The sequence below is a fragment of the Eurosta solidaginis genome, chromosome 2, assembly GCF_040869045.1.
Source record: "Eurosta solidaginis isolate ZX-2024a chromosome 2, ASM4086904v1, whole genome shotgun sequence".
Lineage (NCBI taxonomy): Eukaryota > Metazoa > Arthropoda > Insecta > Diptera > Tephritidae > Eurosta > Eurosta solidaginis.
The window spans coordinates 267,201,283-267,220,926 of NC_090320.1; the positions used below are offsets into that span (position 1 = coordinate 267,201,283).

At 35.5% G+C, this 19,644-nt stretch overlaps 1 protein-coding gene across 3 annotated transcripts in view; it reads left to right on the forward strand.

The window, feature by feature from the left end:
* LOC137240908 (uncharacterized) overlaps nucleotides 1-19,644 on the forward strand; it is a 178,972-nt gene that overhangs the window by 79,918 nt on the left and 79,410 nt on the right. For 2 of the 3 annotated variants that reach the window (XM_067767859.1, XM_067767860.1), the window contains exons 6-7: nucleotides 5,596-5,628; nucleotides 6,228-6,322. The exons of the other annotated variant lie outside the window; for it this stretch is intronic. In XM_067767859.1, the coding sequence (XP_067623960.1) occupies nucleotides 5,596-5,628; nucleotides 6,228-6,322 (128 nt within the window). The remainder of the gene's footprint in view (nucleotides 1-5,595; nucleotides 5,629-6,227; nucleotides 6,323-19,644) is intronic. 3 annotated transcript variants of the gene reach the window in all.

Consider the following 19,644-nt stretch of genomic DNA (forward strand, 5'->3'; position numbering starts at 1 on the left):
AAAATTTTGGACAATAGGCGCGGTAGTTTCAAAGTTTTGCAAGCTGTAATCTGGCAGTCGTTGAAGATATCATGATGAAATTTGGCAGGAACGTTACTCCTATTACTATATGTGTGCTAAAAAAAATTTGCGAAATCAGATGACGAACACGCCCAAATTTTATCAAAAAATTTAATATCTTTACAGTATAAAAGTAAATTATGTCAACACTCGACTACAGTAATGATATGGTGCAACAAAATACAAAGATAAAAGAAAATTTCAAAATGGGCGTAACTCCGCACTTTTTCATTTAATTCGTCTAGAATACTTTTAATGCCATAAGTCGAACAAAAATTTACCAATCCTTGTGAAATTTGGTAGGGACATAGATTCTATGACAATAACTCTAACAAAACGATTCTATAACGAAAACGGGCGAAATCAGTTGAAGCCACGCCCAGTTTTATACACAGTCGACCGTCTGTTCTTCCGCTCGGCCCTTAACACGATAACTTGAGCAAAAATTGATACATCTTTACTAAACTCAGTTCACGTACTTATCTGAACTCACTTTGTATTGGTGTAAAAAATGGCCGAAATCCGACTATAACCACGCCCACTTTTTCGATATCGAAAATTACGAAAAATGAAAAAAATGCCATAATTATATACAAAATATGAAAAAAGAGATGAAACATGGAAATTTGATTGGTTTATTGACGCAAAATATAACTTTAGAAAAAAAGTTGTAAAATGGTTGTGACACCTACCATATTAAGTAGAAGAAAATGAAAAAGGTCTGCAGGGCGAAATCAAAAGCCCTTGGAATCTTGGCAGGAATACTGTTCGTGGTATGACATAGAAGAATGTTATGGGTCACCCTTGTCCACATTTTGGTCTGTATCTCGAAAACTCCTTCACATATACAACTAAGGGCTACTCCCTTTTAAAACCCTCATTAATACTTTTAATTTGATACCCATATCGTACAAACACATTCTAGAGTCACCCCTGGTCCACCCTTATTGCGATATCTCGAAAAGGTGTCCACCTATAGAACTACGGCCCACTACGTTTTAAATAATCATTAACACCTTTCATTTGATACACATGTCATACAAACACATTCCAGGGTTACCCTAGGTTCATTTTGCTAAATGGTGATTTTCCTTTATTTTGTCTCCAAAGCTCTCAGCTGAGTATGTAATGTTCGGTTACACCCGAACTTAGCCTTCCTTACTTGTTTTGATAGCATTTTTTCTATGGCAATGGAGCCAAAATATCGGTCAGAAACTGTGCTTTGCCTTTTTGGCATGACTGTGCATAATGCAAAAGAAAAACTACTAAGAAACTGAAGAAATGCATTGTTTGTCTTTAAGAGCTGTTTCTCGCAATTTGGTTTTTGAGTCATAAGCCACCTTTTCATAGGCCGGGTCGCAATATATGTATGTATGTATGTTAGTAGGTACGTGGCCTCGTTGAAAGTAAACTGAATTTTACTAAAAAAAAATCCAACCACAAATGCACAACACAACACCCACAACATTGACGTAAACAACACTGAATAAATGACAATTGGAAGTACAACAATAAAGCAATTAAAGCCACAAAAGAGGAAAAGCAACAACAACTAGAGCAACAATCTCTGGTATGTGGCATTTAATTTTGCAAAATAAGAAAAGAAGCAAGGAATTGTTTAAATGAAAAGCGCGTAGATATGTCATGTAATAGAATGTGCATAGATATGCATCTGTTTGTGTGCGTGAATTCCCTGCAGTGAAAAGGGTTTCTACTGAACTACTGCATTCACCAGTTTTTGGGAATATATTATTTGTGCCTTGTAAAATATTTATTAGTGCTACCTTTGAGACAGCATTGCCATATAAAATGACATTAAATTGATTTTTGGAATAGCAAATAATTTCATTTTGCACATTATTATTAAAATTATAGACCAATTGAATGTTTAACTTCGACTTCCATATTACCTGGCAGTATATGCATTTCTGGTAAAATAATCGGCTATGGTCCAAAAAATAGGCTAAGATCTAAGGTCGCAAATCAAAATTTTTGCTCACAAATCTATGTTATGTCCATTATTATTGACAGCCATATAACTACTGTATTTCTAAAATAAATGCGATGCAAAAGTCCAATGCGACACTATTCGCTATGTTCTGTTCCATTAAAATCTGTATTAAAAATTCACCCAAGTTCTTACAATTTCTTTCTAAGTTTTTATTATCCTTGTTTAACACATTTCCTTCGTCTAAGAGAAATCCAAATTTAAAATAAAGGTCATTTAGTCGTGTAAATCTTGTACGTATTTGTTGTTGGAGACGATCGCGAACACTTTTCATAACGCGAGAAATTTCACATTCTGCGGAAAGAGCAACATCTCAAGTCGATTTTCCGGGCATTATGCGGCGCCTGCAAAATTGTAGCTTCGCTTCTGTTGTTACTTGGTGTTAGCGTGCTCTGCTAATTGTTCTTAGTGTTCTGCTACATTCTCTAGCCCATCCACTATAACGCTAACCGCTTGTGTTATGACGCTCCATCGTGTTTTAGTGTCACGTTTGACAGTGATATATACTTTTAATTATTCCACAATCTGTCGCATTGTTCCGGATATATGCATGCAATTTTTAGTATATAAAATATTTTCCAGAAATCAGTTATAATCAAAATATATTATTAAAGCGTACAAAAAAAAAAATGTCTTTGAGATTCATAAAAGATTTTTCAAGAAGATGGTGCATTAAGCTCTCATTTCAGCCACCTTTCACTCTTCATAACCCGGTCGATCACGTACGTTTAATGAAAGTTCGGATATAGCACATCGGAAAAGCATGGAATGCACCTTCAATCATGAAGACAAGATTTTCGATATGACAACAAAAACTTCCGCAATAAATAGAAGAAATTTGATTTTTTACTATTTTATTACGTTCATAACAAAAAAATTCACTTTTCTAAATGCCTATATGCCTATTTTGAGGCAAATCAAGCAAAGATTTCTATTAGTGCCCACAATTTATCGAATTGGTTCGAGAAGGAATTTTGCGCGAGTATCGTTCTCTTCTTCTCGAGTCACGAAATACTTGTACGGTTTTTGCGCTTCATTCAATTTAACCCCTGAATTCACAGTACTATACACAGCTTACGATGTTTTCCCGAACACAATCGAGAATTGGAAATCCTTATTCCTATATCTCAGCAAAGAAGTTGTAGCAAAAATTGAGATGTTATGCATAAACTACGTATGCCCTTTTTATTACACTTTTTTTTCAATTTCTTCCCTTACTATCTATTGAAATCTTTGAATCAATTTTGTTGTCTCCTAGTAAAATGTTCTGAGAAATACCAATATTTTGGAGAATATAAAAAGTGGTAAAAAAATATACTTTTTCCCAAGTTTCGGGAATCTTTTTGTGACCGTAGGGAAAATCTTTAGCCTCAGAAGTAAGGGGGAAGTCCATGCCGCTCCAAAGTGAAATATGTAATTATCCTACAATGAAAAATACGTTCGCAGTCCGCCGAGATGTGATGATTGGAAATCGGCTGACATGAGATCTGTGATCACAGATTTCTTCAAAAAGGTAAAAGAAATTCAAAAAATTGTATCTAATATTTTATGTTCGTCTTAGTCACAGGGAAATATGGGTAAAGTACTAAAACGCAATTTTGGATCACACTGTATAAAAACTCTCCCTATGACTTACCGAGATTACGACTTTTGAGAGATATTTTCTAATTTTCATGTGGTGCTCTGATGTTTTTCGAAACAAGTAGTAGAGAAAAAGAACGGTCGGTTCTCCTAAAATAGCTTTACTTGTGATAGAAAAGTATACTTAAGCATCGAAGTCAAATATGAAAATGGTTTAAACTTTTTAAATATATTGCCCTCTACCTGTTGATGCTCGGTATAAAATTACACTGAAAGAAAAAGTCTAGTAAAATCAACGGAAATACGGGTCAATTCAACCGAAATTTTTGTCAATTTTTATCCACCGCAACAAGATGTTGAATCAACTGTTCACAAATCATTGATTCGTAATTGACTTCTTTAGCAGTCAAATGAACAAAAAAAGTTGTTGCGACAAAAAAAAAAAAAAAATAAATGTAAGGCGCGATAACCTCCAAAGAGATCTAAGACCGAGTTTCTCTTCCAATTTGCGTCGTACTCCTTTTTAATTTTTCCTACAAATTGGCGGGACGGGACCTACATGTTTTATGCCGACTCCGAACGGCATCTGCGAGGTAGATAAGTTTTCACTGAGAGCCTTTAATGGCATAAATACACACAGAGTGCTTGCCTAACACAGCCGAGGGGCCACTCCGCTTAGAAAAATTTTCTTCTAATTAAAAAACCTTGTTTCTAAAATTTTTATGTTGCTTTGCACGAGGTGTGGACCCAGGGCATACTGTGTGGCAGGCGGAGCACGCTACCATCTCACCACGGTGGCACTTACTAATCGAACGTCTATTGGGCTTACATCAAATATGCTCGCACACATTAAACATTATACACTTTATTATTTTGTTTTATTAAACACACTTTCACCAAATTTTATGTTTTATAATTTATTTAATTTATTGTTTTGACCTTCGCTTTGCAAATAGAAATGAAAATAGTAGTCACAAAACTGTTTCTCAATTCTTTCAGTTGCAGCTCAGCTCATTCTCAATTTCTTCTCTTGCATGTAAAGTTGCCACACTTGATTGTTTCGAACAAATCTTGTAGTATAAATGTTTGACATAACATTTTAAATAGAGAACTCGTAAGTTATAGAAAAGTAAAGAATCACATCTCAGGAAAGTAATCTACAACTGGAGTAACTTTACATGTAATAGGCAAGTATAATTTTCGTAACACTTTAAATTGAAGCGATTCCAAAACAACTCAAAGTTTTATGTTGTCGGAAACATTAACATTAAAAAAGAATTTTTTTTATTATCTTATTAGATACGTTCGCGTGAGTGAAAATTCGTAAAAATGTGAACAAAATGTTACTAACTTTGGAAAAATCCTGTTCGTTCAAACAAAACTTTTGCAACAAGAGGGCACAATGTTCCATTTCGTTTGGAGGTGAAGTTGCAAAATTGTACCCGATAAATAGGTGTCCCGGTATCTTATAATTTTTTGCACAGTAAATTCAAAAAAGGGTTTTTCGTTTTGTATTGATAACTGAAAAACTAGTTTTTTATTGTTTTCCCATTTTGTGTGTTTTTTCGATTTGGTGGTTTTATTATTTTGATGTTTCACTGCACTGTGCCGCTATTTCAGGTGTAAATAAGTATACATAAATACACAGTCATTTCAAATAAAATATTGTGCAATGTACATATTTATTTACTTTTAGCTAAGTTTCCAAACAAACACAAACATATGTTTATATGTATGTAAATATTTGTGCACAAATGCTACATAACCTCAAAAAGCGCGGCCAACATTTTCCATTGTTCTTCAAAAACACACTTCACCCAACAACATTTAAATAACCGTAGCTAGCTACACACACACTCCCAAACGAACGTATATTTGCATAAAAGGATGTATTTTATCTTTTGTTTATTTCGAATTTCATTATTTACATGCATACCCTAAAACAGATGTGACTGCACTGCCGGCTATACTGGCCCACTGTGCCAACCAGGCATGCTTAACCAACGAACCGATATCATTTCGTTACGATAATTAACGTTAATAAACGAAACAAAGTCATTTCGTTTCGTTTATTAACGTTAAAAACGTCAAATTAGCGAAATGATTTCGTTTCGTTTTCTGCCATATCAAAACGAAATCAAATCGTTTATGTTGATTATTAATTTAAAACTATGCTGGCAAAGCTGATTGATGGCGGAGTCATTAAAGGTGAAAGCATTCGCCAAGCTGATTGCAACTTTTCTCATGAATTTTGACAGTACGAACATTTCTCAGAGTATTTTTGACATTACCAACAACGAATTACACAAACAAATTACATGGAGTTTGTGTGTGTATGTGCCCTCGTTGTTACCACCTTACGGCTTCACCATGGCTATAGCATTGCCAGCACAATTCAAACATAAAGTATCACGTTTTTGTTAACGTTTTTAACGTAAACGAAAGCTTTTCGTTTCGGTTAAAAACGAGATACAATTTATCTTGATAATTTCTTTATCGATAATATTTCGAAGTGTTTCAACGGAAACGGTGGAAATTTTTTGATAAACGATTAGCTTAACGTTAAGGTGCATCCCTGGTGCCAACACAGCCTCAATGAATGCGAATCATCACCGTGTGTACATGGCATTTGTGTTGATCAAGAGGACGGTTTCCGTTGTTTCTGCCAGCCGGGTGAGTACATGTACATTAACCTGGGTCGATTTGTATGGACGAAAGTTAACCGATATCGCGCCATCGATTCTTCGATAAGATTTGGGCTCGGAAAAAAAAGTTGCACTGCGCATACCCAAAAAAATTATTTTCGAAACATACAAAACACTCCCCAAAACCCGAAAAATATATATTTTTTTGCAAAAACTGTGGTAAAGAAGTTGGCCATAACAGTTTTTTGAAAAAAAAAAAATAATAATATTTCTACCCAACGTTTCGCTAGTCTCTCTAGCTTCTTCAGGGGAACATATATTTAGACATCATGGTAAGGGTTAAATAAATAAACATGTCACTATCTGAAAATTCTGTATATAAGGGCACTCAGTTTTGGAGTACAAATTTGGATCAGTAAACGGCAAGTCTCAATATTGAAAGAAAGGCTGCGGCATAAATTACCAACAGCTAAAATTTTGCTAAGACAAACCCTGTATTTTAGATACCCAAGCTATAAGACAGCTTCATAGCTATTGGTAAAAAAATAAAGTTTTGTGAACCCAAAAAAGGATTATAATAACCTGACTCGTGACTGGTTGTTATATACAATATAAGGCAAACGTACATATTAGAGCATCTGATTCTGTTCGATTCGAGCAATAAATACCCGCTTACTGCTCCTTAATCGGAAATTTTCGATCCTGATCTCGAGTATGTCGAACTTTTTCGAGTAATTCAGTGCAGGAATAATTCATCAAAAACTATATATCACTATGCAGTGATCAAGAGATTTTAGAATAGGTGGCTGCATCTGGAACAATAATTTCCAAAGTGTACCACTGTGGGGAACTAGAAGGTGCTTTATAGGCTTCCTATCCAGCATAAGAATCCTATCTCATTACAATCCAATATTATTACTACACACCAACTGGTCATAGCTCATTTAATCTAAATAGTGTGAAACCATTGGACCTGACACATTAGCAAAATCAAACTCAAGCAGAGATTATGTAAGTAAAGAGTTGGTTTGCTTTCCAGAAGAGCACATTAAAGCTCCTTACAGAAATATTTAGGATATATTTAGTTTTAGCGACAAGACAGCCATTTTTATACAGCTACCTCGAAGATTGTTGGATAACGGCTTGATTGGTATGGGAGCCCGCTAGTAAGGCACGTGAAGGTAAACAAACTAGCATATCTTACGGCATAATCAGAAATTATAATGAAAATTGGCCAGGCAAGACAAACGAACTTTTACGTGGTATTATACGAAGTGTTAAGTATTTGTATCCCATTAGTAGGTTTGGCCTTAGATCACAAATGGATGGGTTTCATAAACTGAACAATACAATATTTATCGGTGAATGCATTAGCAGAGACTCTCGTGGTTTAACGTTATAAATTTAACTGTCAAATGCAGAACAAAAAAGAGGTGAGACCCTTTTTTTTCTTATATTGGACACTGGGGTAGCGCACTGCCCTTAAGTGGCCCAATGAAAAGAGGCTAGTCCTGTTCATGGGTCCGCACCCAGCGGGAGTGCCGTTAGGCATTACATCACGTGGGGGAAATGCGATTTAGTCGCCTCTACTTTGCATGCGCATTTCTCTGCGCTGTCTTTCAGCATGTATCAATTGCGTCATAACTACAAATGCCATCTTGCTTACAGCAGTCCAACAATCTATTTGCACGCACATTCGGGGAACTAAATTCCTAATGCAAGGCTTTTCTACAAAAACTCTATGTACATAGTGTCTTTCGCCGCAAAAACGAGGGCAGTGAAACATTACATGTTCTGCCCTTTCCAATTCGAAGGGACAGTGTGGACAGAGAGGATCCTCCTCTATCCCACCCTTATGTAGATATTCCTTGAAGCCGCCGTGTCCGCTCAATATCTCTGTGAGGTGGTAATTTAGTTCGCCTTGTTTTCGCTTTTCTGTCCCACCGTTCTTGCCACCTAACTATTGTTCGTGACTTTTCGCTTTTTTAAGCATCTTCAGATGGTCAGCTGATTCCAATACCATGCAGATCGACCATTTCACCTGAGAGTACATGTACTGGGATTTTCCTGGATAAAACATGGATCGCGTCATCGGACACCGTCCGATAAGCACATGCTATTCGTTTAGCATTAATAGGGTAGACTGCTAGTATATATTTTTGGTGGGCCATTTAGATCCATACCATACTGGTGCTGCATATAATATTATCAAGCTGGTTGCTTTGTAAAAAAGCTTACGGGTAATTTCGCCTGGGTCGCCGATGTTGGACATTATTCGCGTTAGGGCTCCACTGACTCTCGAAACTTTGTACCCCACCGTCCTGAAGTGTTCCTTAAAAGTTAGTTTTGAGTCACCAAATCCGCTTTCAGCTCACCAAAACTACTTCTGTGCTATTGCTAGCCATCTCCAGCCCCATGTTCTTCAACCATTCCCTTAGTCTACCCACGACATCACTACATAATGCTTAGAGCATACCACTTCTACTACGACAATATCATATGCATAATCGGCAGTTTCCGTACCTTTGGGAAGATCCGTTGTAGCACACCGTCATACATCGCATTCTATAGCGTTGGACCTAGGAGAGGTGAGACCTTTATTTGCAAAATTAGTACCTAGTGAAAGGTAAACAATCTTGCACCAAATGAAACGCCAATAGAATGTGAACAAATGGAATTTAAACAACCACAATGCTAGCAGAGGTGCAACGATTCATGACCCATCCAGGCCGTTCTGATGGAAATTTTCATCAGACCGGGAGCTTAGATTTTTTTGCATAGAGACATCTGTACATACTACTCAAGCGACCTCTTTAACCTGACACTTAATAAAATAAGCCAATCATCAAAGAAAATTGACTTACTTACTTAGTTAATTGGCGCTTAACCATCTAAACGGTTATGGCCGTCCAACAAGGCGCGTCAGTCGCTCCTTCGCTCCGCCAATCGGCGCCAATTGGTCACACCAAGGGAGTTTAAATCGTTTTCCACTTGGTCCTTCCAACGGAGTGGGGGTCGCCCTCTACCTCTGCTTCCATAGGCGGGCTCCGATAGAAACACTTTTTTGGCCGGAGCATCATCTTTCATTCGCATAACATGGCCTAGCGCAGCCGCTGCGTTTTAATCCGCTGGACTATGCTGATATCTGCGTATAGCTCGTACAGCTCATCATTAAATCTTCTTCGGTACTCGCCATTTCCAACGCGTAGAGGTCCATAAATTTTTCGAAGAACTTTTCTCTCGAACACTCTCAAAGCCGCTTCATCTGCTGTTGTCATGGTCCATGCTTCTGCCCCATATAGCAGGACGGGTACGATAAGTGACTTGTAGAGTATGATTTTCGTTTGCCGCTTTACTTTTCAATTGCCTACCTAGTCCAAAGTAGCATTTATTGGCAAGATTAATTCTTCGCTGGATTTCATTGCTGAGGTTATTGCTAGTGTTGATGCTGGTTCCCAAATAAACGAATTCTTTTACTATTTCGAAATTATAGCTGCCAACAGTAGCGTGGTTGCCAAGGCGCCTATGCGCTGACTCTTTGCTCACATAATTTATGTGCATATGAAATTTTGGATAAATCCAATGAGATATTGTTGATTTGGGTTAGACATATGTAAAACGAGTTGCGCAACTAAAACTACAAACATATGGAAATTTTAAATGACATAAGACCACAATCTATATGTTAAATAGCTATTCAACCGACGGACATTTTATGGTTGGCAACGTTTTGAAATATTTTTACTTTCAATATTTTTAGTTACTGATATTTTTTTTACTAGAGTTATATCAAGAATTCTAATGGACCCCTATTTGCACGTTTTGGATCTTATCTTATTACACTTTTCTATATATTGACACAATGGCGTTTTATAATTCTTTGTGAGTTTTTTTTATTTTATTTGTTTGTGATATTGGTGTGATTTACATGAATTCATACCTTTTTGTTCAGGTCCAGTAATATTTATTGGTTTCCTTTGTCTCTTTTTTAATTTGGTTGCTACGCTTTTTTTGCATTTATAAGAAAACGTCAATGAAACCTGTTAGGTTCATAGATTTTATTATTTTTTGTTGTTGTTTGGGTATTTAATTTTATCTGACCACTACAACAGCTGTTACTTAAAATTCCTAGACTAAATTAGCATAACTATGAACTAAATAATCAACTTAGCACTGAAAATAGCTCCCGAATAATTGTTTTTATTTCTCGCATGCTACTCGTAGTAGCAATGGGAATGCAATATATTGTCGTTATTGAAGAAATATTCAGTATACAGCAGCAAACAGAAAAAAAGCAGTGACATTAATTTTTATTTATTTATTTTTTTTCAAATTTCGTCGATGAAATTGTTCTTTTATTTCTAAATATTAAGAAAAAAAAAAAAAATTATATTAATTTTGATGTAACCCAATTTCAAAAACGTTTTCGAAAAATATTTAAAATGTTATTTCTTTTTACGTCTTGTAGCTCTATCAGTTTTCGAACATTCCTTGGAACAGCGAAATTTTGGTTCGAGTTGTTCTTCCTATTAATTTTCGATGTCAATATTTTTCAAAAAAACTCGAAAATTTTGTAAATTTTTGTAGAAACTGCGTACTTTTTATTTGGACTTCCGTGAACTTTTTTGGGTATGTTCTCCCTCCTTTCCTTATCTTTTTATTCTCTCTTCCCTCTGCTTTTCTCTTTTTCTGCATTCCTTTCTCCCTCTCCGCAGTTTCCGCTCCAACTATCCATACCGCCCTATCTTCGTCTAACTCTACCTCTTTCTCCTTCCATATTTTCTCTTCTCTCTAGTTCTGCCTGTCTTCTCCACCCTTGTTTCGATAAAATAGTCAAAACTCAATGCTAAGTTCGAGAGACCTGAATATTACGTATTTTTATTATTTATTTATTTTTTTCTTACTCATTATTTTTTTTTGTATTATTTTTTTTTTTTTGAAACTGAATAGTTTTGCGGAACTCCAAATAAAAAATTAAAAATTTTCGTAAACATTTCTCAAATTCATGATTTTTTGAAATGAATCAGCATTGAAAACTATTTACAAATGTTCGGTAGTTGATATATCTACTACATAGTAAAAAAAATTCAGAGAACTTGATATAAAAAGTTTGAAATTTTTCGAAAAATTTTCAGTTATGAAATTCATAGAATTTTATTATGAAAAAGCGGAATATAAAAACAGAATCTAATTAACGAAATTCGATAAAAAGTGCCACTGCTATTTGTCTCTTCGCTGCTATATATTGATATATATACCCATTTACCTTTACCTTATGTGAAATAATTTCATTCTATTGTTGCACCGTTTACTTTGATTGCGCATCATAGCCAAGTCAACGGAGATCAAAACCTGCTGTGAAAAATTTTCATATTTGTGATTTGAAATCGATTTGTTTGATGTTATGCATTAAAATTAGCAAAGCTTTGTTTTTGTAACAATAGACAGATATCAAAGCCATTTCCCTTTAAGCCTTGTTTGACAGCCTGGATGTCTTTGCAGAGTGGCTGTCACATTTCTGTTCAGTCGATAGATAGTACCTTTCCGTTTCTGTTCAGATTTCTTTATTCGGCATTCAAAGCCTATTGGGGCCAAACAATTGTGTTACGTATTTTCGCAAGGCGAGTACCGAAGAAGATTTATACGCGCTTAACGCAGACATCAAACATAGTTCAGCGTATTAAAACGCAGCGGCTACGCTGGCAAGGCCATGTTATGCGAATGAAAGATGATGCTATATGGGAGCAGAGGAAAAGGGCGGCCCCAAACCCATTGGAAGGACCAGGTGGAAAACGATATAAACTCACTTGGTGTGCCCAATTGACGCCAGTTGGCAGAGCAAAGCAGAAGCGACTGGTGCATCTTGTTGGAAGACCATAACCGTTTAAACGGCTAAGCGCCAATTAAGTAAGTTAGTAAATATATGTGGCGAGACATATCTTATATGCTTCTTATGGATTACCAGCAATTTTTCTTGGTCCATATATCACATTTTAAATTTTTAATCGATATAGACTCACCAATATGCATAAGGAGTTGGTCAGGATGACGATCTGAGTTGATTTAGCTTTGCCCGTCTGCCCGTCGCTATGTTTGAACGAAAATTTGTGCCTAAATATTTGAGATATCTTGATGAAATTTTGTGACCAAGTACATTTTGGCGTCGGATTAGACATTTCTCGGAATCGAGCAGGTCGGACCACTATAGCATTTGCATAGCAGAAAATTATTTTTTTTGTACCATCTTCAAATTTTACCAAATGCTTTCGCATATGGCACATATTTTTGTCGGACAAAATCGTAGAGAGCGGTCGCATTAATAGCATATACCGTGTACAACCGATTGCTCAGATGAGGCGCTTTTCGCCCTTTCTGCTTTTTGTCCCGTTTTAGAGTTAGCATTTCATCAAATACTTACATATACGTCACATATTGTTCAGATAATTGATTCATGGGCATACTTGTTTTATACAGACCACAAACGTAAATCTTTGAATCCTCAAACAAAGTACATATCTTTTTCTTTCCTTTATATTTTTTTTATTTATCAAAAATTTCGTTAAAATATGTACATCTGTTCACTATATATTACGTGTATTATACAGCCGATTATTCGGAACTTACGAATATTATAAAATTATTGCTCAGCTCCATTCATGAAAGGTATTAAGCTTTCAGCACAGCCGAAGATAATCCCGTCCTTACTTGTTTTCATTTTAAATTAAATAAATGTGAAATTACGCGTAATGTAATTGTATATTAAATAAATGTGAAATTACGCGTAATGTAATCGTATATTTACAAAACCATGATTAATATTTTTAAAGCAACTGACATTTTCTATTTACTCATCTGCTATTATTGGTTTACATTTTTATAAACTTTTTGGCAAACATACATTTTCCAGTTCACAAATCATTGCTGACATCACATCTGCATTAATCTCATTAAAAAACATTCCATTAGTTTTCAATTCTTTACACCATTGTGCCCATTTATACTGAATATTTTTCTCAGCCATTTTTATACCTTTCATGAACATGAAATGGTATATTAACTTTGGTCCGACGTTTGTAACGTTGAGAAATATAGAAGATAGACACACCATTAAGTATACCGAATTTATCAGGGCGACGAACTGAGTTGATATAGCCATGCCCGTCTGTCCGTCCGTCTGTCCGTCCGTCTGTATGTTTGAACGCAAACTTGTCCCTCAAATTTTGAGATATCTCAATGAAATTTGGCACAAGGATGTATTTTTGTATTATATTAGACATTTGTTGGATCCGGTATGATCGGACCACTATAACATATATCTCCCATACAACCGATCGTTCAGAAAAGACGATTTTGGTCATTCCTGCCGCAATTTAGAAAGTATAAACGTGAAACTCGGTGATATATACTCTAATATATCATAGAAGATATCCTGAAAAAATCACTTTGATAGAAGCTATATATAGTTATAACCCATACAACCGATTGTTCAGATAAAAAGATTTTTGGCCATTTCTCCCTTAATTTAGAAAGTATAAACATGAAACTCGGTGATATATATTTTAATATATCATAGGAGATTTTCTGAAAAAATCACTTTCATCGGAGCTATATATAGTATATATCCCATACAACCGATCGTTCAGATAGATAGATTTTTGGCAATTTCTCCCTTAATTTCCAATATAAAAACGTTAAACTTGGTGATATTTATTCTAATATATCACAGAAGATTTCACGAAAAAAAAATTTCTATCGGAGCTATATATAATATATATCCCATACAACCAATCGTTCAGATAGAAAGATTTTTAACCATTTCTCCCTTAATTTCAAAATATAAAAACGTTAAACTTGGTGGTATTTATTTTAATATATCATAGAAGATTTCCTGAAAAAATTACTTTGATCGGAGCTATATGTATATAGTATATACCTATCACATACAACCGATCGTTCAGATAGAAAGATTTTTGGCCATTTCTCCCTTAGTTTCCAATATAAAAACGTGAAACTTGGTGATATATATTCTAATATATCATAGAAGATTTCCTGTAAAAATCATTTCGATCGGAGCTATATGTAATATATATTCCATACAACCGATCATTCAGATAAGGGGGTTTTTTTGCCATTTATTTATTTTATATTTATCTTAAAAATCGTTTAGGTATGTTCGTCTCTTCACTATATATTTCTTATCTTATACATCCAATTATTTGGAGATTACGAACGGGATAAGATTATTGTTCAGCCCCATTCATGAAAGGTATGAACTCGAAGACAGTCCCGTCGTTACTTGTTTTCTCTTCTTTTCTTCTTCATTTTATTACGCCGCATAAATGACCTTGTAATGGCAAAACGATGACTGATACCACACTTCTACTTGGGATCAACAACATCATCATTATCATCATCATTGCCACGCACCACAACAACAAATGAAAATATGCACACATCCACATCAACATGAATTTACTTCGTCACACTAATGATTTGGTTGAATTTATTCGATTTGTGTAGGATTCTCTGGTGATCTTTGCAATTTCGAATATAATGTATGCGAATCGAATCCATGTCAAAATGATGGCGAACGTATCCATCACATTGGTAATTTTGAATGTCGTTGCACTAAGGGGTATACGGGAACACGTTGTCAAATTTAGGTAAGGCAGTAAGTGCATATGCATGTAAAAGAATAAGTTAAAGTATATATATATATATATATATATGTGTGTGTATGCATGTGTTTTGCATGTACTATACAAGTGAAAGAATTCCCTGCAAAAATGCGATTATTATGCGACCAATGCCAGTTTTGATCTCTTTGTATGCATTGAACTGTTCCCTTTTGTTTGCGTATGTCCTATGAAGAGACTATACCCATTTATACCCGAACGAGAATGATAGAACCAATCCCCTTTGGATTCATATGGGAACGAATCAAGACTAATTCATTTTCTTATCAAAAAGTATTAGTTTTCGCAATATTAAAACTTGCAATAGATTGTTAAATACATCTAAATCAAAAAATTATTAAGTCGTCAACTCATGTCAAGAAATATGGGTCGACGACAATAGAACATATGGTCCAAGTCATTTAGGTTCGGTATAGGGTTCGGCATTTTTCTACAGTAATTCGAATTAATCAAATGTAATCTTTTATTTTATTCACCTCGTCGCGTTTTTTTGAGGGGTTTTGTTTAGCTTGACTGTGTAGCAAACGAACAGAACTTTTTTAATTTAAATTTAAGTAACTTCTCGAAAACTACAAGTTTGAAACTTGCGATATAGCTTAGAACCCGATGACAATGCAATAATAACAAAAAACCTTATTTGTGGTCTGATTTCGCTCATATTTTGAACAAATATTACATACAGTCCAGTAGAAGTGACATCAAAATTTTTTGCAGTTCGAAATGGGACATGGAGTAGTAATAATACTAAAAGCTAGAAAATAATTAGGTAGGTCCTAGGTACTATTCATCACACTCCTCATCAACCTAGGGCGTTCATCAGACAATTAAATAAAGGGGTTGGGCGCGTGAACTTTCTAAAAATGTGAGGTGTAGCATAACCTGATAAAGGTTCACTTGGTCTTACTTATGACTATAAAAAGAAATTTGACGTGTCCAACGCTTTTATTTAATTGTCTGATCAACGCCCTAGATTGATGAGGGGTGTGAAGACTTGTACCTTGGATCTACCTAGTTAACTTAAATTTTTTTTAATTATTTCATTTTATGTGGGTATCAGTTATTCCCCAATGTAAACAAAAGAGATCGATCGAAGGCCATTCTCTTTAGGGATAAATCGCTAGATTTTCTGCAGGGTGTAAATTCGTACACATTTCAATTTGAAAGTACTGAATGAAGAACTAGATAATTCTTATTAAGGGGCAAATTATGTATACGCAACGAGTCATTTCTTCTCGTGAGAACCAAAACTCCTTTCATATCAGAGCATTCATTAACTTCAGTGAGTAACAGTAAACCTGAATACCTTTGTGAAATTTTTTGGTATTATATAGCGGTGAGTATCAATATGAGTGACTGCAACGCATAGTATTACGGTGTCATGAATAATATGGCCCTAAACGTTTGCTATTTCAAATAAATTAAAAAATAAAAGGAAACAAATGTACGTTTTTTAATAACATAATATTGGCACACACTCATCCGCCCTCTTAAAAAAATCTACCCTTTGAGTAGAGCTTACGATTTCTTCTCGAACTCAAGCGAGAACTCGACTTCTCGCGAAATTCTCGTATCTCGAAGTACTCGTAAATCGAGAGCGTCTCGACATTCTTACTTAATCGTTGTATGGACAGTATTTATACACTACGTTTTTTTACTTGTGACTTTTTTGTTCATTATATTGCTTCCTATGACATTTAACTCAAAACATATTTATTATACATACAATTTTGTTCACAATATTTTATTTTTCAACGAGATACCAAAAACACGACTTCTAGCGAGATTCTCGAATATCGAATTACTCGTAATACTCGCGATCTTCCCGACTTTCAATTCAGTCGCTGCATTGGCAATATTATATATATTTCGGGGTTTTTTACTTGTGGTTTTGCGACATTTTGGCTGGTGCTCCAGAAGAAATCGTAAGTTCAATGAATCGATTAATTTGAATTTCGAGAAGATCGCGAGCCTTACGAATAACTCGACATTCGAGATTCTCGCGAGAAATCTCTTCTCGAATATGTTTGAGAAATCGTAGGCTCTACTGTTGAATATAACAAATTCTCTCGCTCGCATAAAAATTTATTTCAAATTAGTTATTTTACTTTCGTTTGACGCTTCCTTAAAACAGAGCAGATACACTCAAGGTTGTGTTAAAATTTTTACTAACGCTCAGTATACACTTAGAGCACAATTTGCATTAGCAGATTGCTTATTTTTCGTATGTCTATATGCTGAAATTTATATTATTCAAGTTCGGGATACTACTTTATAATCTCCCAATAAGCTTTGCTTACCGACTGTTTGTTTAGTTTTCCCTGATTATTTATTTATTTAGTTGCAACTGCCACCAAATTAGTTCATTCTAACCCTACAGAGATAACAGTAAGTATGTAGTGATAGCAAATGCTTATTCAAAAAATAGTCTGTAAAAAAAGTGCACTCATACCATATCAGTAGGCAGAATTGTTATACCAAAACTCGGAGTTGACGATATAAGGACCCAAGCTCCAACAATTATATATGTTAACCAAGCTTTGAGGAAGGTTCATAGAGCAGAAAGAGGTGGCTGGGTGTAAAAATATATATAGCGGCAGAAGTTTTACAGCAACGTTGCCTCACCAAATCCAAGCTTACTGATGGCTAAAAACTTTGCACACAGAGTATATCAACTTTGGTAACATAACGGTTGGTTGTACAGGTACAAAGGAACTGAGATAGATATAGACTTCCATATATCAAAATCATCAATATCGAAAAAAAATTTGATCTACACATGTCGGTCCGTCTGTCCGTCACTTAACACGAAAACTTGAGCAAATATTGATATATCTTCACCAAATTCGGTATATGTTCTTATCTGGTCTTATTAATACCCCATTGGTTTTGAAAATGAGAGAAATCGTATGATAACCACGCCCACTTTTTATACATATAACATTTTGGAAAACACAAAAAACCTGATTATTTAGAATATGATATACGTAGAATGTAGAAATTTTGATATTGAAACTCTTAATAAAAATTTGCAAACATTTTCGAAATCGGGTGTGGCACCGCCCACTTGTGATAAAATCAATTTACAAATATTATTAATCATACATCAAAATTCGTTAAACCTATCGTAACATAGTTCGGCAGAGAAGTTGCCTTTACTATAAAGAATGCTTCGAAGAAAAATTAACGAAATCGGGGGAGGGCCACGCCCACTTTTATGAAAAAATATATTTAGAGGAGTCATGGACGAATAAAATAAGCTATATCTTTGCAAAGAAAAACTTAGTATAAATAATATTTTTTTTATCAAGTGGAATTATAACAAGAAAATGGAAAAAATTCAAATCTTTAAAAATGGGCTTGGCACCGCCCCTTTTATAACACAGAAATTTTCTATGTTTCGGGAGCCATTACCCGAAGAAAAATTACCGGATTGTAATACATAAGAATAGACTATAATAATTAGCTTAATCTTAGCGAAAAATAGTTTCGTATCAATGATATATCACTTATCAAGTTTAATTGTAGGAGGAATTTGGGAGAAAATTTTTTGTTAAAAGGCGTTGTCATGTGTTACGTAGAAAATTAATTTATCTCAAATAATATGTTCAATTAAAGCTCAAGCTGAGTATATAATATTCTCTTACACCCGAACTTAGGTTAGGTTAGGTGGTAGTTTGGACAACACGAAGGTCCGTTGTGATACCACATACACCAAAAAAAACGGTGACTTAGATCTAGCTACTTAGATAATCGTTGGGTAGCAACGATACAACTCCGAATGATACCGATCTAAACTTTGGATAATTCCTCGGGATATCCAAGTGAGTCGCGACCGAAGTACTTTGGCCTAGTTCTGGCAAAAGATGGGCAATCAAGCATAAAGTGAGTTGGTGATTCCACTTCATCATCCTCCATACAGCTGCAGCAGGATGGAGTTTCCAGTATATCGAGACGTACCGCATGGATACTCATGGGACAGTGCCCTGTCAAAACCCCAATGACCATTGATTGGTGAGCCTTAGTGAATCCAATTATTTCAGCAGACCTCCTGTCATCCACTTTCGGCCAGAAAGATGTTCCTACCCTGCAATACATGGTGTCCGCCCAACGTTTGCTGAGCTTACTCGAGGCCCAGCTGTGGATGAACAATCCACAGGTGGCTAGCGGAATGCCGAAATCACTACAGCCATCTTCATCCGGTCCAGTTGTACCGATGCGGGCTAAGAGATCCGCTTGACAGTTACCCGAGACCCAGATAATCTTAATTGTAAAATAATCCGATGCAATCGCAAGCGAGGTCAGGCACTCCCAGATCACCCTCGATTACACTGTACTTGAACTCAAGGCCTTGACAGCCGCTTGGCTATCAGAGTAGATGTTAAATACCCTAACCGTGGTAGCACTGAATAGAATTCTATCCACCGCATCCTTAATCGCAGCAACTTCCGCTTGGAAAACACTGCAGTGATCAGCCAACTTAAACTTGCGGCTTACATTTAGCTCTTAACAAAAGACCCCCCACCAACCTTTCCGAACAGCTTCGACCCATCCGTGAACAAGTCAACCGGCCCCATTCCCCAGATAATTCCTCTTCCCCATTCCTCTCTCGGTGGAATGATTGGGGTGAAGGTTGTTTAGGGAGCAATTCTCGGCA